At 44.6% G+C, this 24,095-nt stretch overlaps 1 protein-coding gene across 1 annotated transcript; it reads left to right on the top strand.

Annotated features, from left to right (window-relative positions):
* The first annotated feature begins 12,759 nt into the window (after positions 1-12,759).
* LOC112896622 (putative 1-phosphatidylinositol-3-phosphate 5-kinase FAB1C) lies at positions 12,760-19,812 on the top strand. The gene is made up of 11 exons (XM_025964654.1): positions 12,760-13,515; positions 13,862-14,611; positions 14,691-14,844; positions 14,920-15,258; positions 15,441-16,214; positions 16,316-16,647; positions 16,728-16,854; positions 16,964-17,122; positions 17,212-18,675; positions 18,772-19,029; positions 19,288-19,812. The coding sequence occupies exons 1-11, from the start codon at positions 13,277-13,279 to the stop codon at positions 19,540-19,542; spliced, it is 4,851 nt and encodes a 1,616-aa protein (XP_025820439.1). The 5' UTR covers positions 12,760-13,276; the 3' UTR covers positions 19,543-19,812.
* The last annotated feature ends 4,283 nt before the right edge of the window (positions 19,813-24,095 follow it).

Raw genomic sequence — 24,095 nt, 5'->3', positions numbered from 1 at the left:
CTGTAAGATGTAGGCCATGTGCGCAGTCCCGTGTGCCTGGATCCGACAGCGAGCAGGCTAGTGTGCGGGAGCCGTGCGCCACTTCGGTGGCCTCTTGGCTCACAGGCACAGTGGTGGGCTGGTGGCGGCGTGCGGCGAGCGCAGCGGAGTTGGGGGTATACGGTGCGGCGTGTGGAGGCACGATGGCGGCATCGTCCGGGTTGGACTGCCGTGGCTGTGGCCCGGGAGTGCCGAGCCGTGAGCGTGTAGCGGGGGTTGGGTGCTCCGGGCGTAAGCCCTCACCAGCGTTCTTGCTGGTGGATATGACGGAAGCGTCCTAGAGCATCGTTTTTCCCGTTGGGGGCACCATGTTGGAGATACAACCCTCGTGCACATGATTCTCTAGGTGAAAACCATGTCCAGTTCTTGGACGAGCGACGGCGGGGCCTTTGGCGTCGTACCCTCCTTAGAGGCATCGTCTCTAGAGAACCATCTTGACTTTGGCATTCCTGGTCCTTCGGTCATGGACGGCAATAGCCGGTGATGGCAAGTCCGCCACGCGGCAAGCTGATGGGCGTTGAGTTTGTGGTTTTGGTAGTGGCCGAAGGTTGTCGCACAGTTGCTGGTTGTGGCTGCTTGCAGCGGACCGCGGCGGCTGGCGCTAGGTCAGTGCAGCATGGGATTGCGTTGGAGGACGACACTTGCAGCATTGGCATCGTGGGACAATTTGGCTTGCAATGGACTGCGGCGGGATCCTCATCTTGGCTGGGCTATCGGTGCGGTACATCGTGGGACGACTTCTTTGGCTCACTGGCATGGCGGTAGAGGTTTTGTGCACGGGTGAAGCAAGGAGGTGAGGTCGACCTGTGACGGCAGCTCGGCTGATTGATGGAGATCTTGGGAAGCAGGGCAACATTACTCATCACTCTGACGGCGACTTTAAAAACGGATCCGTGATATGGAGTTCTGTGGTGGGTGTGGCGAGGCCCCCATTTGCGGTGTTTCTTCGAGGCGACGAGAGCGAGGTGGAGTCCAACGGTGGATGTGGCAAGTCTCCCGCGTGTTGTGTTATCATGGTGGCAACTGCGAGGCAGCCTGCGAGAGGTCTGAATTCGGTGGTCTCATTCCGTCAGGTGGAGTGTGGTGATGCATCGGCACTATGATGGAGGGTCCCGCATGGCGGTGGTCTTCTCGGTGTGGTGCAATCTGCTTCTGTCGGTTTCCTATCGACGCAAGGTCACGCTGTAGGTTTCGGCGATTATGTGTGTGTGAATGTTGGTGGGTGCCGCGTTCGACGGGGCGGAGTTGTTGTTTGAGGTCCGTGTAGATGTCCAAATCTGATCGGGCAGAGTTGTCTCGTGGAGATGGGTTGTGCAGCTTGCGTCGAGGTCCCAATCCGACCGACCTGAGTGGTTTGAGTTGAGTCCATTTCGGCGCGTTTTGATGTCCCAATCCAACCCGCCGGTATTGTTTTTCGTGTTTTTTATTTTTGTTGCTTGGTTATATTATCCCAGGGATATAACTTTATATTTTTTCTGTTATATTAATAGAAACCCACTCGTCGAGTGTTGTTGGTTAAAAAAAACTAACCTCTTTGAGCTGATTTTCCCAGCCCATATATGTTGATAGCATCGAATAGACAAATGTCATGTGCAGCCCATTAGTGCCCATGCAAGGAAGCAGCAGAACCAGCCGGCCTCCCTAGAGTCGGTCTACTATTTACTCAAACGGTATCTGGTCTTTTTTTTCTCTTTTGACCATGCTCTGCTTGTCAATCGACAGCAAACATGCTCTCCAATAGGAAGAGCGTGAATTTCCCTGTGAGTTTTTTTACAACCGACAAAGAAATTATGAATTTTCCTATTCGGTTATTTCCCTGTGAGTTTTCTCACAACCGACAAGAAAAAATGAATTTCCCTATGGATTGCTGGAAAAGCACTCAGGGAAATTGGACACCCACAGGAAAAAACAATTTCCAGTAGTGTGGAAGTTACAAATTGGATGTGACCAACAGAAATTTTAGTAATTTTTGTACGAAAGATGTGCTTGATTTTTTGTGTAAACAAATTCGTGTGAGGTTGAAAAACTTTCACGCACATTTTCGGTTTCCTACAAAATGACATGGATCATGTGTCATTTCTGTATTGTTGAAAATTTTGAGTGAGAGGGCATCAGGGCACAAACAAAATTTAGCCAATTGCCATCTACTTCTTTTTTTGAGATTAACCAATTGTTATCTACTGATGCTACCTTGTCTAAAAGATCCAAGCTTTTCTCATTATCAGTTGGCCGGCCCATTTGTCAGCCCAAGAAAGAAAATTAGAAAAAGCACAAAGGCTGAAGAATGCGGCCCCATACAATCGAGCCCAGTTGGTCTTTGAAACTCAAAGCCCACATGTATTTCTTGTGATTCCTAACCTTTTTTACAGCCAGATCATCTGTAAGAGTGATGCTAAAGATATACTACTGGGGCCTGTTGTTCCGTTGCGTTACTGCAATGCAGACGCTTTATCAGAAATGATAGCAACCATTCAACTGCATAATTGAGGGGTCAATGTAGCAGAGCTGGTACCTAACTGATTCATCTTCTCCCTGTGACATATGTAGTACAAGCCCAATTGTATGGTCCATATCGTACAATGCAAGGCCCACTAGTTTCCACACAAGTGCAGGTGTTCCCTTTTTTTCATTTCGTATTTTGCTTCACCAATTTCAAACTTCTAGAGTTCTAGTACAAGAAGGCAAGAAAACTCAAACGCATGTACCCTGAAGTAGATATAAAGTTCTTCGGTTTGTATACAATGATATTTCTATATTTCTATTAAAGGAAATAAACATTGCTACAGCATTTATGATCTCTAGAAAGATTAAAGTTCCATATACACATACATTTCCTTTTCCAGTTTCAGAGATTGTACACCACTAACAACCATTGACTAGTCTGCAAAGTTAGTTAGCTCATACTGGAACAGAGCTACTCTCAAGCAACACCGCACACCGTTCACAAGAAAGTTCTTGCTAAGATTCCAAGTAACCTTGCAAAAGAGCGAAGCCCATCCTTTCCTAAACCTGAAGGCTCAAGTGTCTTGGCCATTAAGGAACCTGATGAGCAGCCTTGCAACCTAGGATTAACATCTACCAGTAAAGCGAAGCCCGAGATACATGCATGATCGAATCATCAGGCGAAAGAGCCAAACGATGCAGCAATCACACCTCATCCCTCTGCCTGCAGATCCTTCAGAGCCTTTCCTACCACTTTTCTGGGCACCATTGGCACCACCCGACCCAACCTTGTGTGGCCTTTCCAAATCACGTGTCATCACACAATGAGAAAGATTCCTTTATCCATCATTACTGATAACTTTAGGTTTCCAATCCTACTAAGTTTCTTCCGATAGCGATTTATCGCATTCACAAGAAAGGTTTTTTTTTAAAAAAAATCTTCTTTATTGAAAACAAGAACCCCTAACCCTGACCCACATCTTTGACAACGGCTGAAAAAGGTGGCCAGCCATTGTTGTCCGCCAGTTTCTTTCCAAAGTCACTTTCCATTTCTCGGGTCTTTCAGTTCTATACGCTTATCGATAGAAGGAGTAGGAAATGCACATGTGTACATCTGTTCTCTTCTGCTTTCTCGGTTCTACGATAAGTGCGTACATAAGAGTGTTTCACAGTGAAGTAATCATGATGTCATTACAAATGCTTATGAACATTAACCCAGAGCTTGTTTCTGGTGTGACTTGTGATGTGACAAGGATCTAATTTTTCGTTGAAAAAGGCGAGACCAATCAGAACACTGTTGATCCATTGTTTATGCACATTGTAAATTTATGTGATCTTGTTGTTTTGTTAAAAGCTAGCAGGTGGGGTGATGTACTGATGTCTCCTCCAGCTTTTGGCCCAAGCATATCTGAATGGCTACCTTGTACTGTGTGCTCACCTTTTTTTTCAATGCCCTCTTGCTCTTGGCATTTTTTGTTTCTTCTTCAAACCTGAATCAGAGCTCACAAGATAACATTATATATATTCTCAGAGATAATATGTATGCCTAACTTATTTTTTTTATAAAAAATCATACATGATGCTCCCCACACAGTAGCTAGTATGTCAGGTGGTAGAGATTGATTGATTGAGAAGTCTGGAATTTTTATCTGCAAATTGAGATGCAAGATACACATTGTACATCTCATTATTTTTCAAATAGTTCAGCTAATTAACTTGGAGTTCTTTTGTTCATCACATTTTTCACATAGTTCAGCTAATCCGTTTGCATTTTCCATATATCTGCAACTTCGAAATAACTACTTTAATTTTGCTTACCCCCTTGAATAAAATTATCTTGCAGACCAAATGCTTAAACTTATATACGGCCCTTTGATGTCTGAACTTTCGAATATATATGCTACTCTGCATTTTTATGTTTTAATTTTTTTAAAACGCTCTGCATTTTAAATTTGAAAATCAGTACTACAACTTGCAATCTGAATATCTACTGTACCATTTATGGAGAGATTCAAAGCCTGCACCAACTTGTTCTGCTGGTTGGGGAGATCAAATCCAAACTCTTTGATGCCCTCAGACACATGTCAAATGGCGTGCCGGTATCAAACATTCAGTATTCTAGACCTGCAAATTGCACTACTGCAGGATGCCATTTGAGATTTGAATGCCATGCCTCATCTAGGTTGCTACTAGTATAAACTGTGACCACAGGTTTGAATCCTGCAATGGAGCTTCCAAAAAACTTCTTTCCGAGTCAATTTTCTCAGTTTTATTAACGCGGGCTGCTCTTTTTTATTTCTTTAAATTTTTATTTGTTGTTTCGAAAGTTACGATTTCGAATTCTCATTTTTATTATTATTTTATTATATTGATGCTTTATCACATTGCTTTTTTTATGATGTAATTCATAGACCATATACATTGGAATCCTATATCTTTCTTATTCATCTTCCTTCTATCTATCATCCCTCCTTTTATCCACGTCCCTTTACTTTTGCTTCACAGCCTAAAATCCGGTTTCTTTTGTAGAGAAAGAAAATGCAGTTGCTACAACTATATGATACTAGAGATACTCTAGTGCCTGCACGCCCATGCAAAATCATTTCCTTGATGTTAAGATAAACATGCATAAGGTGCCAAAAGGAATTTTGTAACAAGGAGATGGTACCATGGACTCGGCGAAATTGACAGACTGAATTGCTATCGATATCTGATCCTGGAACATTATCTGAGCTCTAGTTCAACAAATCCCAAGTTGGTGACCCTGACACCCACAATTGGAGCTAGCTGAGGTGACCCCAAGCAGCAAAGATAAGGCCCTAGATGATCCTGTCAATGCAGGGAACCTGATAAATCTTGGTTCAGATAACCCACTGCGTAACCGTAGAGCTAGGGCACAGGTTAATATCAACAGTTGGGCACCAGCCCGGATCCAACAACACTGGCCATGCATAGCTCTGAAACAATTCCAATCATACAAATTGCTCCTGACTAATAGCTGTCAAGCTATAAATAGCTCCAGTTCAGTGTATGGCTCCATTCGGTTTCCTGCAACTCATGAAACGCGCAACAGCAACTTGGACAGTGATAACCCATCCATTTGCTTGCTTGATAGAAGTAGCTAATCCATTTGAGAGGGTAAGAAAAGAGAGACCTGGCATGCATGCGTACACCCTCCAGCTGCACAGGTATGCATGCCATGGAAGAAAGCTCTCACTTTCATGGGGTGGTGCTGATTTGTGACTTGACCAGAAGGCTTTTCCGGGTCTTCTTCTCACTCATATTGCGGTGAAGGATCCGGATTTTCTTCATTAAATCTGACAGGAATCAGCAGGGGCCCGATCACGAGCTGACGATGGACCCAGCTCGGCGCTGCCTAGGCTGTTTGGAGGTGATCGTGATCCTTGGAGATGGCAGCGAGTGACTGTGAAAAGATCGTGTCCCCCATGTGAGTTCCATGGGGGAGCTGTAAAGGGCTGACTGGACTGCGCCCAGTCCCATGCAGACTGCTGTCGTAGGAATGCACAAGGAAAGGAGGCAATAAGTGAGTCCTTGTTAGAAAAGCATCAAGCAAAATTAGTTGTCTGTTATCCTCCATTCTTGTAAAAATTGACTCTATTGGAGCATCCGCATTAAGCTGCGTCACATGTTAAGTTACGACCGTTGGATTTGATCCTTGTTGAAACACTCACCCTTAGATCTATGACATCTGTAGAATCGACAAATATAGAGTCTAGGAAACATTTATTATTTTTCTTGCGAAACACACGCAGACGTTCACAAATGCACGCATACTCACCCTTATTCCGATTAATACCAACCATCCCATTTTACTGGGATGCCTCTCTCCGGAACGATAGTGGAGGCCTCTCTCCATCCCTCCGGATGAGGGATGAATACACGTATGCAACTCTACTTTTACAAGCATCTCCAAGAGACTGAACCGGCAGTATATTCATATATATAATAATGTATACATAGAGAAAGAGAAGGAAACAGTGCTAAAACAAACACGCTTGGGCGTGATATGTGTGCCGTACGTGCCTGAACCTTTTATGCTCCAAAACTGAAGTCATTTCCACAAAAGGAAACTCTGCCAACCTTGGCCTTCAAAGTCTTTTTGCCAACCTTTGATTAAACTTTGGCACGAAACACGGCTTGACGTAAAAGAAGAACAAAGATACCATTAAGGCTCCATTTTAGTTCTGAAATTCGGCTTGACTCTTCTTCCATGAGCTTGCAACTGCCGCGTGCTGGATCGATCCCTTTCGGTCCGGCCACCTGTGGCGCTGGCGTCTTGCCCTGCATGATGGATCATGGATGGGCACCGGCCGCGGCAACGAAAGCTGCCGAACGGCCACCGCAAGGGGGGCCCTGGATGCCGAGCTTTCCATGGGAGCAAACCTGTCCGCTTCCACCGACCGGCTGATGCCGTATCGCCGCCCATCGGCCTGCCCAAATTGCCCATGCCTCATGCTACGCTTCATTCCCCAACTTTTCCCTTGGCTGGCGGTCTCTTCGTCGAATTCTTTCGTTGCATTTTGTTTCTTTGTTACAGGGAATAACGAAGGAATGCTATCACCTTGCATCTCAGATGATGTCCTGTCATTGGGTCTCCTTTTGGAGGATGAATATTCCTTGCAGGGGATCTTTGGTCTCTAGCAAAACCCTTCTGCTAATGCATGAGAAAAGCCTGCGGTGTCAATGCTTGTTAGTTAGGCCTCTTGGCATGGCTTGCCTACCTAATCCTAATAAGCGTCATCAACCAATTGTCCTCTAAAGAATGAGTTCACTACCCATTGCCCAGCACATTGGACACGACTGGGCAACAGACTTATTTATCATGGGATATTATTCAGGAAAACTTCTTGCTCTGTGCTGACGTGAGCTCCACGAGTGATTATTCCCTTATCCAACACCCAAAAAGGCAGACCATTTGACTGAATAATATATTTGTCGTTTAAAGGACCAATAGTTTATGTAATTTGGACACGTTCAATGATGAATCATTTGAGTAATTCACTTGGTGCTTCAAGAGGATAAAGTTAAGCTTTTTTTTCCTTGTTCAAACAATGAGAATTTGTTTTTAAAAAACCTAGCAAGTTAGCAACAAGCAACAAGCAACAGCTAGCTATGTAGAGCTGACATGGCTTCGTGCATGGAGGACACAACTTCTCTATTGAAATTTGAATAGATATATTTTCTCGTCAAAGAGCCAATAATGTGTGCAAAGATCATGCATCCAATTGTTGATCGATCACTGTTTCACATTTCTTTCAGTGGACCCAAGAAAGAGTTTGATTTTAAATACAAGTTGCAGGCAACAGCTAGTAGCAAGGCAGAGCTGACATGGCTTCATGCATGCAGGACACAGCTTGTAATCAAGTTTGACCTGAAATCATTGGACAAACAACAACTGGGAAAAAATGGGTTTAAAAAGATTTTGGTTGCGTGCAGTGTGGCCTACGAGGTCATGAAGTGTGATGTGCTGCATATAGCTAGGTGGCCCAAGCACCTTGCAAAAGGCCAATTTGAAAAGGCTATGAGGGGGAAAATATTTAAAAATTGAGGAATATGCTAGCTTTTCGTATGTTTTACGGTCAAAAGCCAGAAAATTCTTGAATCATTGCGAACAACTTAGTCCAGACCACGGGGTGAGGATTGACTATATATCGAGAAATCGGAGTAAAAAAAATCCCGGTAAAAAATTGTAAGGCGCGCGCGAGCAGAAAAATGACTGACTATTTGTCTCAAAGCCTGCATGGCTGCACGTGTGTATTTAGAACGACACTGAATGTGTCGTACAGTGTGGTCTAGTAACCTAGGAAAGATCATTAGCTTTTTGTCTCTCCAGGTGCTACTTCGCTTAAAATTGCATCATCCACAACTTTTATAAATCATCTCTCTTGTACTAACTTGGTTCCAAAATATAAATGTATATTTAAGATTATCGTCCGTACTGTTTTTTTTTTCAGTTTGAATCATCAGTTTCTGCAAAGATTATATTATATGAACTGACAACTTGCGACCGTGTATTACTAGATTTATTATAAAAATATCTTAGTAACTATAGTGCTTTCTTTTAAATTTGAAATATTTTTCATAAATATTGCTAGGCATGTCGACTTATGATCATTAACTTAGTTTTCTGCATACATATCTCGTTTCCGATGCCAGTTCTTGCCTAAGCAGAGCCATGCACGCACCAACTGTAACATGCGCACTTTAACATTAGAAAGTTTTGAATGAGAGTAAGATGGTAATCTCATTTTTACCCTCTTATTAGCTCTCCTGTCCGGCTAGAAAATAACATCTATTTTTTTTTACAGATCCACTTAGAACGTGAAACCAGCATCTAGAATTGATCCACTTAGATCCACTTAATTGATGGAACTTAAGGGTGTGTTCGTTTCACCTCTCTAAAACCCGAAATATCTAAACTTTAGAGGTCCGGTACCGAACAGGCCTCTAATTCGGCCTCTAATAAGACTGCGATTCTTTAGAGAGGGGAGCACTCTAAAGATTTTAGAGGGCTCTAATAACAAACGAACACACCCTAAGTCTTCCTTAGATTTGAGCTCGAGAGGCGTGCCCGTTGCTGGCTCTCCGTCACAAAGGCCCTGAGAATTTCTCGGTCGCCCTGAACGTGATGCTGTGGCGTTGAAGTCAGGAGTGCGTTCACGTGCGCAGCGTGAAACCACGAGAAGATCGATCATCTTGAGTTGAGAGCACAGAAAATTCACCCAACAGGGCGGCACGTCAGAGGGGGATAAAAAAAATCGATCAACCTTAGATAAAGAAAGAAGCTATCTTCGCAAGTCCTAAAAAATACAATTTTGACAGTGAAATTAGAGCTTAAAAGCTAAACGTTGTCAAGTGTTACTTAATCAGTTTTTGAGCTGAGAATGCGGTAAAATGTGACGCAGATTTCTTTTTTTCTAAAAGATGTATAGGCATTTTTGTACCGACGTGAGTACGTAGTACCACAAAACTTTAGAAAAATGTGGTAAAAGTATTTGGCTTCAAAAATCTTCAAAATATACAGCTAGAGCGACCAACGCAAGACACTGCCTTTATATATAGCCTAAAATAAGCAGGGAATAAACGTGAGCAAAATCATCATCCGTACGAGCCAGACAAACAACCAGCTGCAGTCCAGTGGTCACCAACCCCACCCCGGCTTCTGCTGCTCCCATCGATTCCATTCAAGGCTGCTGCAGGGGCAGAACATGATGCGATGCGATGCGATGGCCCAGCACACACCAGAGATCGAGCCTGTACTGGCAGCTGCACGGCCGGCGTGCATCTCCATCTGAAGTGAAGCCCGTGGCGACGGAGGCACGCCGGCTGCCGGCCGGCTGCATCGGCCACCAGCTCGTTCTCGCCGCGCGCGGCTTTCCGCCACCGCTCAGACGCCCGGCCGGCCGGCCGGCAGCTCCCGGCGCGCCGCCAAACGTCTCGCTGTCCGAGCGTAGAATCAGCTGCAGTGTAAAGGGTGGCGCCTCGCTTTCCTTAATCCCTTTTGGATTAGTTAACACGCATTCAGAATAATGGTTCTCTCTCTTGATCCGTCTCTCTCGGCAGGATCGCGTCGACGTGCCGAGCAGGCAGGGCGTCGAGACGCATGGAGGATGGGATCGACCAGGACCCTGCTTGAACCAGCCGTGCCGTTCATGGCGGATCACTGATGGGTGGATGACGCCGCGCGTGAGGTCGGCTGGCTGGCCGGAGCGCGCGGGTGGAGGCCGGCCACGGATCGGAGCGACGCCGATCGGTCGTCGGCCGGCGAATAATCGCCCGGCGGCTGCGGCGACACGGCGGCGTGCACTGCATTCCCTCCACTTCCACTTGCATTGCATGTACACTTGCTGCGAAACCGGCCACCATGGCAACCACCTGCTGGATGCTTTCTTTTCTGACGGCATGGCAAGGGCAACAACTTGATGTTGGAGTTCGTTGCTCAGTTGCTCCTGTGACACAGTCTTACACTACACGGCAGGGTAAATCTCGCTAGCTTGAGTGATGTTGGATGAAGAGGTGGTCTTGATAGAAAAAATTGACAGAAAGTTTTAGACTTTAGGATTTCGAGATGTGTAACAGTTGGGTGCGCTTTTCGATCCGGCAGATTTAGGTTTGGTTTTAACACAAACCAATGGAAATGATCCACGCTACGTAACCAGAAGTGTATGTACCTCTCAGGCTGACAGAACTAGCAACTGCTACCGGCCGTATGCAGGGAGCAGCTTGAGCTGTCAGGATTACTTGAATTGCGTTACGCTAGCACTGTCAAGGCTGACAGCGTCGCCAACTAACTCTAATTCTGATAGACTGCGTGTATGCATACCGTACGCTGATTCTTTTTTTTTGCCCGTGTTGAAAACCAAATTAAATCATCCGTTTGTCTACGATGATTTTGTCAATCTCGATAATCCGCCGATTTAATCTCTCAGAGGTACTCATAGGGTAGATTTGCGTACCTGTATTTATATATTTATAGAGATGGGTGTGCGTACATGTATATAAGCGTTTGTGTATGTATTTTGTTTCCTAAAAAAGGGATTCCAGAGGCAAACGCAATCTAGAATCCATTTCTATTTTGTCGCCTAAACAATATGCATCACTGATGGAGTTAAAAAGTGATTAGCACTTTCTAACAATTGCACGACAGTGTTACTCAAACCCGCCCTACTAGATGCAGCCATACGAGATTGATGACATGGTTGTCCATCCATCCGACCATGACACACACAGTGCATCCACTTTCGGTTTTCTGAATATTCTACAGATCCTAAAACGCCCCTAAGGTTCAACGATCAACGCTTCTCGTTGATCTGCCATGGCACGCCGACCGGTGGGGACACGGAGCTGTGGGTCCCTGCTGCCAGATACTGGAGTGGGGATGCAGTAGGTTGCCATTTTTTTTTGGATGGTATGTTCATCACCTACTCCTATAATTGAATTTGCTCCTACCACGTATACGGTGCCTTTTTGAAGGTGTCTATCACTCTCGTCCAAGGGGTTAGTTCTAGGGTGGAGCCGCCCCAACTTTTGAGGGCAAACCAACAACGCCTTTAGGAAACAGCAAATCAAATGGCCACATGGAAGTGTTCAACAAATTGTTTTCCTCAGAAAAATGTAAGAGATTATTTGAGAGAGAAAAAAGTCAGGATTGCTAATTAGGAAAAGAAATACTTGCACACCTTCATTACTATCCAATTTGATTTCACGGTCTTTTATGGTAGTGTAAGGACCTGTTTGGTAAGGCGTTGGCAGCGTCAAAATGGCTCAAACTCTAGCTTATAGAGTAAAATAATTTTTTTGTGTTGGCTTATCTTGTTGGAAAAATATTTGATAAAACTGTTTTTTCTAATTTTTATGAAAAAAAGAGGAGAATGGTCCCTACTGTTATATATTAATAAATAAAAAGGAGTAGCTTTACAGAAAAAAAAAGAGAGAGAAATAGAAAAGAAGATCACAACAAGCTATCTAGCCATTCTAAAATATGGGTAAGATATTTCTTGTTTGCTCTATGAATAATCAAGGTAAATTTTCATGCTTAATGTAGGCAGTAGCTAAATGCACACAAGGAGGCCTCTGTTGGATCTCCTAACCTTTTTACAAACGAAGGAAGAGTAAGAGACGTGAGAAGTCGGAAAAAAGCTAATATTTTTTTCACTCATAGTTTCTAGTATAGATTGAAAATAGAACTTATGAGGTGCTTTTAGCTTGAAGCCGTTTGTTTTGGACTGTTTGGTAGGCTACAAACTGTTCCTAATTCCGCCATGTGATCATTTACTAGTGTCCTACTCTAAATAAAATTTCGAATACCGTTTTTATGGGAAGGATCACATAGTCATTTCATTCCATACCAAATCATGTCATATTCAAGAATCCAATGCAAGTAATGGTGTAGCGTTTAAACGTGCTTCAAACAAGCTAAACGACCATATTTAGACGAGCATTAAAGACGATACCGATTTTGGACCGAAGAAAACAATTGGTATGAAAGAAATGAAAAGGAGAAGGTGCCCCAAACCTTGGGTGCCCATTTCTTTTTATTGCAGTAGTATCTGCAAACATTATAAACCCGTCAATTACCTACCACCAGAATCCCAAGTCATTATTGTCACCTCACCTCGTACAAATACGACGGCCCCTGTATCCATACGGTATCGCTACGCGTGGGGCGCGCCAATTAATACTCCGCCACGCCACCATTCCCGTTCCCCTGTGTTTTTGTCCGAAAGATATATACTGCTCCTCCATCACCAGCATTCCGCCGCATTCCCTCCGGGCAATTAAAAACCCCGCCCCACCGCTCCGCCTCCTCCGAATCCGCCCGCCATTGCTTTCGCAGACGCCGCCCGTCCCGCCTCTCGCTCGCCGGCGCCTCCGCCGCGAACGGCCTCGCCCCCGCCGGCCATGCTGGTTCTTTTCCCTGCCGCGACCCCACGCGCCGACGCCTAGCGCGGCCGCACGGCGACGGCCCGCCGGCGAGGAGCCGCCGACCTATGCCCCCCGACCAGTCCGGCATTGGCTGACACGCAAATGCCCCCTGCAGCTTGCTGCTAGCCGCTGCCTGTACATACACACACGCACAAGCATACGGAGACACGCCGCCGCGGCCGGAGGCTGAAGCGAGAAATCGGCTCCCCGCGCTTCGCCGCCGCCGCCGCCGCAGCCTCGTCGCCGGAGAGGAGTTTTAGCCTCAAAGGCGTGGTCTTTTTTTTTCTTATCATTTTTGTAGCTTTTCTTTCGTGATTTTGGGAGCGTCTTCTCGCGGCGTGCCGGCGAGATGGGAGTTGTCGACTTCTCCGTGCTGGGCGCGCTGCAGAAGGTCAGATCCTTCGTCGCCGGCCCCACGCCGGCGGAAGCCACCGACGGCCGCCCGCCCGCGACGCCGACGTCGCGCAGCGGGGGGCCGTCACCCGCGGACTCGCCGCCGCCCGCCGCGGCGAGATCCGGGGGCAGGCGTGCCATCGCCCTGCGCCGGCAGATCTCCTCGCCGCAGCTGCTCCGCTGCCGCGCTGTCAGGTACTGTGTGCTACGCCTCCGTTTCCGTCGCCTTGGAAAAGCTGCACAGTACTTGCGTTTCAAGTTTCCATTTTGACTTGCTATGGAGGAAAAGGGGAGATTAAGGTTGAGGGGAAAGGGGAGATTAAGGTTGCGTGGTGTTACCTGCTACGATTTAATTATTAAGTTACCTGAAAGTCTTTTACCTTTTTTATTTGGGTAAAGCTTGGTCTTGAAAAAGACAAAATGAAAATTGTTAAGCGGTGGTGGGATAGTTATCACGGAAGTGTTTTCTTTGCACCCTGTTATTTTACAATTAGACAACTATTGAGCTGAATTCCTATTGAATTGGTCTTTGTGGATGCAGCCGAGCTGAGGACGACGACGACCACGAGCCCGGGGTTCCATTTTTCACCCCTGGGAATGACTTCTTACATGACTTTTCAGATACAGACTCTGTTAGTGTTAGTACCCCTAACGGGATCAACCGGTCCCTGACCCCAAGCCCCTTGGAGAGCCCGACTTGGATGGTGAAGCAGAGTGACAGTCCGCCAAGATCCAGGAAGAATGGCGGTTTCAGCCCGGATCCTCCTGGATATGGTACAACGGTGAGTTTAGGATCTGATGGTCCTCTGGAACAGATGAATGGTAATATCACTGACAGTGGTGGAGAAGGAAGCAAAACTCAGAATCCTGTTGATTTTGATGCCAATATTTGGTGCCCACCACCCCCAGAAGATGAGAATGACGACGTCGAATCGAGGTTATTTGGATTCGATGATGAGGATGAGGATGTTGGGGACTCAAGCAGGCTTCTTCCTGGTAGCTTTAGAGCTAACAAAATAACTGGTGTTGATGAGGTCACAAACATTGCTCAGAAAAAGGGTCTGAAGAATGCTGTGCTTGGTCATTTCCGAGCTCTTGTGGCTCAGTTACTGAAGGCAGAAGGTGTCGATCTGGGAAATGAAGATGGGCCGAAAAATTGGCTTGATATTGTCTCATCCTTAACTTGGCAAGCAGCAAGCTATGTGAGGCCAGATACCAAGAAAGGAGGCAGCATGGATCCTACTGATTATGTGAAGGTCAAATGTATAGCATCAGGGGATCCAAGCGATAGGTGCGTTTTTATAAATAGTTCAATCTATATGCTTATTCTCACCATCATGTGGAACTGATGAATTATTTCTTTTGTACAGTAATTTTATTAGAGGAGTTGTTTGCTCTAAGAATGTAAAACACAAACGCATGGTCTCTGAGCATAGGAATGCAAAATTACTCATTTTAGGGGGTGCACTTGAGTACCACAGGGTTCCTAATAAACTGGCATCCATTAACAGGATTCTTGAACAGGTATATGCCTAGTCATACTTTTACTTGATATTTGCTTGCTATGTTTCTTCTTATGAATAAATGCCCTTAATACAGGAGAAGGAGCACCTGAAAATGGTTGTTGGAAAGATTGAGTCCCGTCGACCTAATGTGGTGCTAGTCGAGAAAACCGCATCATCTTCTGCTCAGGAGCTCTTTTCAAAAGATACTTCGTTAGTTCTGAATGTCAAGAGGCCACTTTTGGACAGGATATCAAGATGCACAGGGGCACAAATTGCGACATCAGTTGACAGTATTGCTTCAGCAAGGCTAGGTCATTGTGAAATGTTCAAGGTGCAAAAAGTTACAGAATTCTCATCAGCTAAACAGACAAATAGGAGGTCAACCAAGACACTGATGTTCTTTGAAGGCTGCCCTTGGCGTTTGGGTTGCACGGTAATAATGCTTTTTCACAGTCACCTTGATTGGAATGCACAGCTCATGTCATCAGCTAACACTAAATACTGATCGTTAAATTATGAAGAGTACTAGCAAAACAGATGTAGGTGATATTCAATTTATTGTTCTGCTTTTCTAGTTCTAACACCTTTGTTATATCTGTGCGTCAATTTATGTAGGTTCTATTGAGAGGGTCATGTCGGGAGGAACTAAAGAGGATTAAGCGTGCTGTACAACTTGCAGTCTTTGCTGCTTATCACCTTTCTCTTGAAACATCATTCTTTGCAGATGAGGGTGCAACACTTCCTAAATTTCCCTCGAGACATGTGGTAGTTGAGCCAGATATGAGAAATTGTACAGACAACAATTCTGCTGCATTGGCCACTGTTGGAATGCCCCCTCATGGATGTAGATCAGAGCAGGGTAAACTCTCACAGGCTACTATGGTCAACATGATGTTTGAAAATATCTCTGTATCACCTAGTTCATTACCATCGAATGAGGAAACACATGGGTTTGTGGGTAACTCTGAGCATACAGAAACTGAATATTCTGTTGATCATCTGAACTCTTGTGAACATTGTGAATCCTGTGCAAGTGGTTCATGCAATAGGCATGAAACTCCTATGCAACCTCAAGATTTGTATAACTCTGCAAAGCTTGCAGCTAAACTTCACCAAGATGAGCTTCCAGAAAAGAATTATCAGCATGTGGATCATTGGAATAGCAAACCGCTTGATGATTATCACTCAGCAGACCAGCATGATCTGAATGAATTTGCTGGCGAATACTTTTCTGGTACTGACAATCATCAGAGCATCTTAGTTTCGCTGTCAAGTACTTGTATCCCAAAAGGCTTGGTATGTGAGCGTTCCCAGCTTTTTCGCATCAAGTTTTACGGTAGTTTTGATAAGCCACTTGGGAGATACCTACGGGAAGACTTATTTGATCAGGTACATCCCATTTTCATCTTGAGTATGTACACTGTCATGTTGGACGTTCTCATAATAGTTTTCTAAACCTAATGGTTTCTACTTTTCATGATATCTACCAGGCATATTGCTGCCAGTCGTGCAAAGAGCCATCAGAATCACATATCAGGTGTTATACTCACCAGCACGGGAGCTTAACAATTAGCGTTAGGAGGCTTCGATCTCGAAAGTTGCCTGGTGAACGTGATGGAAGGATATGGATGTGGCACAGGTGCCTCAAGTGCGAACCTAAGGATGGTGTGCCGCCTGCCACACGAAGGATAATCATGTCAGATGCTGCCTGGGGTCTGTCGTTCGGGAAATTCCTGGAGCTCAGTTTCTCGAACCATGCTACTGCTAACCGAGTTGCAAGCTGTGGGCATTCACTCCAGAGGGACTGCCTTCGTTTCTATGGGTATGTATCTGCTATATTCTTTGCATACTCACATTGTTCAGTGCTCCAATGAGATTTCAACATTTCATCTTAAATTCCAGGTATGGAAACATGGTGGCATTCTTCAGATATTCTCCTGTTGATATTCTCTCAGTTAATCTTCCCCCATCAATACTGGATTTCAATTGTCGCAATCCACAGGAGTGGCTGAAAAGGGTGGCAATTGAGGTGTGCTATTTTATCATATCAAATTTATGGAGACTATGTTCATCCTCTGCATCCCGTACACCAGTTTTAGCATGAAGAACTATAATGTGCTCATGTTTTTGTTTCTTAGATATTTGGCAAAATGAAATCCTTGCATGTGGAGGTATCTGAATTTCTTCATCGTACTGAAAGGAACATTGTAACTGAGGATGAACCCGTGAAGGAAGTTGTTCAAAGGCAGATTATCGAGATGAAGGATTCGCTTAAAATGGAAAGAAATGAATATGAGGTGGCACAATCAGACTTTACTGCCGTATTCTTGACTTTTATCAAGAGTTACAACGATTTTATGTTAATTTATTGTCCCTTTTCTTGCAGATTTTGCTTTTGCCAGTCATAAGGGAAAGCAGAAGCCCCATGCAAGCATCAATTGATATTCTAGAGCTCAACCGCTTGAGGCGTGGTCTTCTTCTTGATGCCTACATTTGGGATCGGAGGCTGTGTCATGTAGACTCACTTCTTAAAACACATGGTCATGTTTCAAAGATCAGTTCTGATAATCTTGATATTCTCCTATACACCAGGCTGAAAGAATGGAAAGCCGATTTGTTTCGTGGCAATATTGAGATCGAAAAATCTTTAGAAAGTCCAAGAAAATCTTTGTTATCCAGAGAGGGCCACTTGAATGATAATGAATGCAGTGTTGCTGATGCAAATTTGCAGACTTGTTTGGTGGATCATCCTGTGGATGGTGCAGATGGCGCAGAGGATCTTGACAAAGTCTACAGCAAATTCAATGGAGGAAAAAAACCTTCTAATGATATGGAACCTGTTGACAGGTTACCCTCACTCGCATCCATTTTTTCTGATAATATTGACTTGGCATGGACTGGATCTAGTGATTTACAGTATGATCTTCCACAAGCTTCCACCAAAATTGATGAAAATGGATCCTTTAATTTAGACAGTCCAAACTACAGGAATGTAGTAGCCCCTGTTAGAATTCATTCGTTCAATTCTACAATGGGTTTGCACCAGAGAGAACGAACTGGATTAGCTCCAACTTCTTTGCATCTATCGTCATTCAAATCTGCTGAATTATTCAGAGATACAACAAGCATCCTGAAAGACCCAATGCCAAATATGCGAAGGGCCTGTTCTCAAAGGTCTCCTGGGGTACTAGAGAAATTAAATGTTGTTCTTGCCCGTACACCAACATATATCTCATCCGCTTCAAAAATGATTGATGATGGGGCACGGTTGCTGTTACCCCAGATTGGATATGAAGGTGGTATTGTTGTTGCAGTGTACGATGATGAGCCCACCAGTATTGTATCATATGCCATGACATCAGAAGAGTATGTAAGACAAGTCACACGCAGATTGAATTCCAATTTGAGTTTTTCTCATCTGTCAAATACTACTGAGTTTGGCAGCCATGGACTTGAGGGGTCCTCACCCTCACAAGAAGAACATTTGGATTCTAAGGGTACTCATTTTAAGTTCTCCTTTGATGATGAATCTCCAATTTCTCCAGATAAAACAAAGTTCTCTGTGATTTCCTATTTTGAAAGGCAATTTGCTGCGCTCAGAAAGAAATGCTGTCCTAAGGATATTGATTACATACGTTCTCTAAGTCGCTGCAAGAGATGGAATGCACAAGGTGGAAAAAGCAATGTTTACTTTGCAAAGACGATGGATGAGAGGTTCATAATCAAACAAGTTACCAGGACAGAGCTGGAGTCTTTTGTAGAATTTGCTCCTCAGTACTTCAAGTATTTGATGGAATCCTTGACTTCTGGTAGCCCAACTTGCCTGGCCAAAATAGTAGGGTTATATCAGGTTTGTTTTTATTCACTCTTTGCATCATTTTTTATCCAACTGTAAAGTGTAAAACGTCACACTGAATTCTATTTCTCCCCTTTTGCTCGAGTTCAGGTTAGCGTTAAGAGCTTGAAAGCTGGGAAAGAAGTAAAGATGGATATTATGGTGATGGAGAATCTTTTCTTCGAAAGGAAGATATCTAGGGTGTATGACCTGAAGGGTTCATTACGCTCCCGCTATACATCCGGGGACAGCAAAGTCCTCTTGGATTCAAACCTCATAGAGGCATTGCATACTAAACCTATATTTTTGGGGAGCAAGGCAAAGCGAAGATTGGAAAGAGCTGTCTGGAATGATACTTCATTTCTTGCGGTATGTGGGTATATATATTAATTTGTGCCTAATCTATGCATCTGAATGTTTAATTAGAATGCTATGTTACTACACTAGCATCAACTAGGCTCTGCCATAATACTCTCTTACATGATTCTTTTGGGATATAGGCATATAGCTATCATCCAGGTTATATTGAAGTAGTTTCAGCTGGAACATTGTGTTAATCCATCTCGTTCCTTGCCTCCATTTGTATCTATTCCAGATGGTTATAATTTGGTTTGTTATGGTTTGCAGCTGGCGGATGTCATGGATTACTCGCTCCTTGTTGGGATTGACGAGGAGAAGAAAGAGCTCGTCATTGGCATCATCGACTACTTGCGCCAATACACCTGGGACAAACAGCTGGAGACATGGGTGAAGGCCTCAGGCATTCTTGGTGGCCCCAAGAACGAATCCCCTACCGTCATATCTCCAATGCAGTACAAGAAGAGATTCAGGAAAGCCATGTCCAAGTACTTCCTCACCGTCCCCGACCAGTGGTCCTCTTGACAACTAACATAGCGATTGTTCACCGTAACCAGACCATGGGAAGCATCATCTCCCCATCGAACATGTCCGAAATTCTTTCTGTGCCTAGTGTGAGAAGGTTAGCCAATTCAATTTGTACCCAGCACCATCTGTAGACATAGGTATGGGATCACCCTCCCTCTGGATACCAAGCATGGTCACTGCAGTGTCCAGCAACAGACAGAGGCTTGGTCCATGTACATTACAACTGACATAGTTGAAAATGGAAATTTGTCGACGAAATGCGGAAAAGTCTTTGATGACACGGCGTGAATGCTAACTGTTGCTACCTTGTGGACGAGAGACGCCGGTGCAGCAGTGCTGCAACCTGAAGAACTTCCCTTTCAAAGTTGTCGCTTGCAGACTTGCACATCAGATTGAATTCTCTTTGAAAAAGAGGGGAAGATAGAACTACCCATATAAGAACGTCAAGCCACGGTACCGACAGCCATGCATGATACAGCATCACTGAAAGTGAAAGCTATCGCTGGTGTTTGGAGAGTGGTGACCGGGAGGGTTTTATCACTTCCATCTTCTCCGTATCATTTTCACTGGGAGTAGCAGGTGAAGTTCACCTCCCCCGGGAGTGAAGAATTGAAGACTCATCCGATGGTAAACGAGTGCTTGACTGCTTGAGATCACCCTCAAGATGAAAATTTTACTTTATTTCAAAAAGATGAAAATTTTACAAAAATCTATACCGGTGAAGATCTTGTGGTTTCCTAGCTATCAAACCGCGAAAGGAAGCATCGGTTTCGCTTGATTGAAGGGAAGTACTTGCTTAGATGCTGCTTCTGAAGCAATCATCTATAAAACTGAGACTGCCCAGGGCTCAAGGGAGGAAAAAGGAACAAAGAAGACTAGAACGACACTCCCCCCCAAAAAAAAATGGCTCAGTGCAGTGGTAGATCTCACAGAAGCAACTGAGAAGTCTCTCCAGCGGAAGTAGGTACAGCAGCACCTGCATCTAACCCTGCCTAGAGTCCTCAAAGAAAAAAAACTGCCTAGCTAAATATTTGCACTTTTAAATTCCTTGGTTTTTAATGGTGTTTTCATGGCATATTTTTGTCCTATATATGTACTGGTACAGTTCTAGGCCTAGGATTCGTTACGCTATAATTGGTTTCATCGTCATCACCCAAAGTAGATTTAGAAAGAAGAATAGTACTTATTCAACCGTAGAGGCACAAGTGTGAGGTCACGCATGCAAGGGGTTGGTGCTATCCGCAAGCTCCAAGCGTGGTCAGCTGCCCACGCGTGCGTTAGAGCTCAGCAAGCGCTGCACCCACAAGTCTAACCTAACCAAGCGGCGGCGACCTTAGCTAGCTACTCCAATAGTGACAGTTCACGGGCCTACAAAAATGCAGCGGCTTCCATCCTGCTGGATCCGGCGTTCCTGAATGTTGCAGTTTGCAGCAGCTTGGACGCCCAGGTACATCTGACTATCTCCTTCAGACTTTCAGAGCGTCTATCGATTCATCAGGCTTACAAAATGCAGTAGCTTTCCTTTGCAAAAGACAAGTAGAAATATAGTACGTATATTTGCAGGTCTCATGCATGTGCCTCTTGCTGTTTGGGTTTTACTTGTATAATTAGTTTGAGCTGTGCATTTAGATGGTGTGCGTTCCATGCCAAGCTCTTTGTCAGGTAAACAGTCCTTCGTGTTTCTGCATCGAATTCGTTGTCTGTTCGACCTCGCATCGAGCTTGATCCATGCCACGGTAAATCTTGAGCTTCGGCCAAGGAACTGATGAGGTCGAACAGGCAGCGAACTTGAGCGCCACCACAAAGGACTGTCTATTTGACAAGGCCAGGTATGGAACAAACATGCATCATGACCCTTTCATGATCGTCTCATCGGTTTCGCTGCTTGGCCTAGCCCCCTATATATATAATGACTTGACTTGAAATCATGTAAACTTACTTGGTTTGTGCACATGATGATAAATTATCATCATATCATTTAGGGTTTTGCGTTAGTTACATGCATGCTCTTATCCGGGCTAGTATTTGTAAGAGACATAATTGTTAGAAATTATATGTTCTCTCTCTGACACAACACTTTCTTATCTTTTTACAGTTATGATATACTACTTTAGTTACCAATTCTACTACCTCCATCCTTAAATATATGACACCATTGACTTGACTTTTCTGGTTCCTTCATCTTTTCTATAGATATTTGTGCAAATAGATAAATCTAGAGGTTCAACCTAAATTAAGCATCATATATTTAAGAATGGATGTAGTGTGTGTGTGTAGATATACATACATACATACATACATGTATGTATGTATGTATGTATGTATGTTCTTCCATTCCTATTGGTAGTTTTTTCCTTTTCCATCGTGGCTTGTTCTGACGCACCTCATCAGATTTTGCTGGCCGGTGATGGCCTGTAGGCAATTCATCATCTTCACTCGTGGGAATTTACCTCTGGTTGCTTCAACGCTGTCAGCCGGGGTGGGGGGGGGGGTGACTAGAATTTGGGAACGTCAACATAATATAATTCCTGGTGCACTGGGCCGTGAAGTGGACGCAGGCCCAGCCCAAATACCACTCCAGACTCCAGATCACGCACGCCGCCACAAGGCGGCCCGGCCCGAACACTAATTTCCAGGACCTTCCTGTACACTTGAACGCCGCCCACCCCCGATGACTGCAGGCTGGGCCCGCGGGAGAGAGGGCGGGACGAGCTGACCCAAAGCAAGTGGCGTAGGGGCCGGGCCCGGTCACCGGGGCGGGAGGGAGGAGCGCTTTAACTCCCGTGCCCGAAGGGAGCTCGTAAAAGCAGCAGCCAACACCTGTCGCCGGCCGGGCCGCGCCCCCCGACAGCCCGGGTCAGCGGTGCCCCGGGCCCCAGCAGTCAGCGGGTACACGCGTCGCCCGCGCCGGCACCGCCCGCCTGCGGCTGTCCGAACTCCGGAGCCAGCCTGCGCTGCTGGCTGCTGCGTGCCGCACGCACCCAGCCGCCTGGCGGCAACCCGTTTCCTCGGAGGCGGTTTCATCCGCGTACGCGGCGGAGCCCGCGCCCATCGGGGGTTTCGCTGCTGACAGGTGGGGTCAGGAGGAGGTCCGCGTGTCCGATGGTGGGTCGGAGCGCGTCGGCGTAGCATTTGAGGATCGGAGGGTGGGGGATGGGGTGGCGTTCGGGGGAGGAAGCAAACGCGTCCAGAGAAGTGCTGCCCTGGGGACTCAACGCAAAGCACAGCTCAGCAAAGCCCAACCTCCCCCTCAAATTTCGATGCCGAGGCTGGCGGCACTCGATGGGCGCCGGCGCAAAGACGATTGTACCCTCGAGATATTTCTACCGTCTTCGCGCTCCACTGGATTCCCTGTTAAACAATTTCCGCTTGTTTAACAGGAATTAAAAATAAAAAACAACGTGATGTTTCTATATGCATAAAAATCCGTCTATCTCCATATTTGTCCTTGTGTTTCCGCATATCTTCAAGGAGAAAATATTTTACCTACACATATGGTTACACCGTGACTAAAAGTTTTAGCAAAAAAAAGCGATGTGATCCGAGTCTCAAATAAGTTACTAGTTAAGTTTCAGCTGTGTCTAACATTATAGCTTCCCAATAAAGCTTGAATCCATCCGTACTCGATGGTCTTCCTAAACTATTTTGGTATGCACAAAACTTCTCCACGAAGTCTTGGATTCCAATCGGCATATAATTTGGAGTTATCTTCGTCGGTTTAAATGAAAAATTAGTGGTGATTGATGGTATCTCTTGTTTGAATTTATCCTTTCCATATTTCTTATAAAAGATCCTAATACTATCTTTCTAGATTTAAAGTCCATAATTTTATAGAGTAAATGATTGTTTTTGGGGAAAAAATCCAATAAAACTAGAGTTGTAAAACATCTATAAAAAGCTAAAGAACACATAAAGCACAATTCTAGAAACCAAAAAATATTATTGCGCACTTTGTCTACAAAAGAATACATCTACGATCGCTCAAAACTAATTTACTCATGTTATTTTAGCATTGACACCATGTAGAGAACAAACCGAAAGAAAATTTCTAATAAAATATCCACTCAACTGAAAAATCTTTCCCATGGGATGATCCAAATTCCAGACCAATGCTACCAACTTCAAAAACAAGAATAATTTTCTACACACTCTATGTTATATTTTCGTTTCCATGGATCTTTAGGCAAAAATTATTTTCTTCATATATGTACTTAAGCCATGAAATGTTATAACACATTAGTTGTAGTTGAGTACATTATACTTGAATATAAACTTGTGATGAAGAAAATTCTCATGATAGTTAAGTCTTGAAACGAGATCTTGGTTATACCAACTACCAAGATTTCTATCCTTTCTACCATTGTAACTTAATTCTATCCATACTATGTTTGAACAGTCTATACAAAATTAGTTTTGTTTGTTATAGATTTCTTTTTCGTGAAGTCGTAGGATTCAAAGAGAGATGAGACGTGAGCTGTGTTCATAGTCTCTAAGCTATTTCGTATATTTCATCATTAGTTTAAGTGAAACCTTAATGGATGACTAATGCT

Source organism: Panicum hallii, chromosome 6, assembly GCF_002211085.1.
Source record: "Panicum hallii strain FIL2 chromosome 6, PHallii_v3.1, whole genome shotgun sequence".
In the NCBI taxonomy this organism is placed as follows: domain Eukaryota; kingdom Viridiplantae; phylum Streptophyta; class Magnoliopsida; order Poales; family Poaceae; genus Panicum; species Panicum hallii.
The sequence above is the reverse complement of the archived record's forward strand: the minus strand, read 5'-3'. Positions and strand labels throughout refer to the sequence as shown.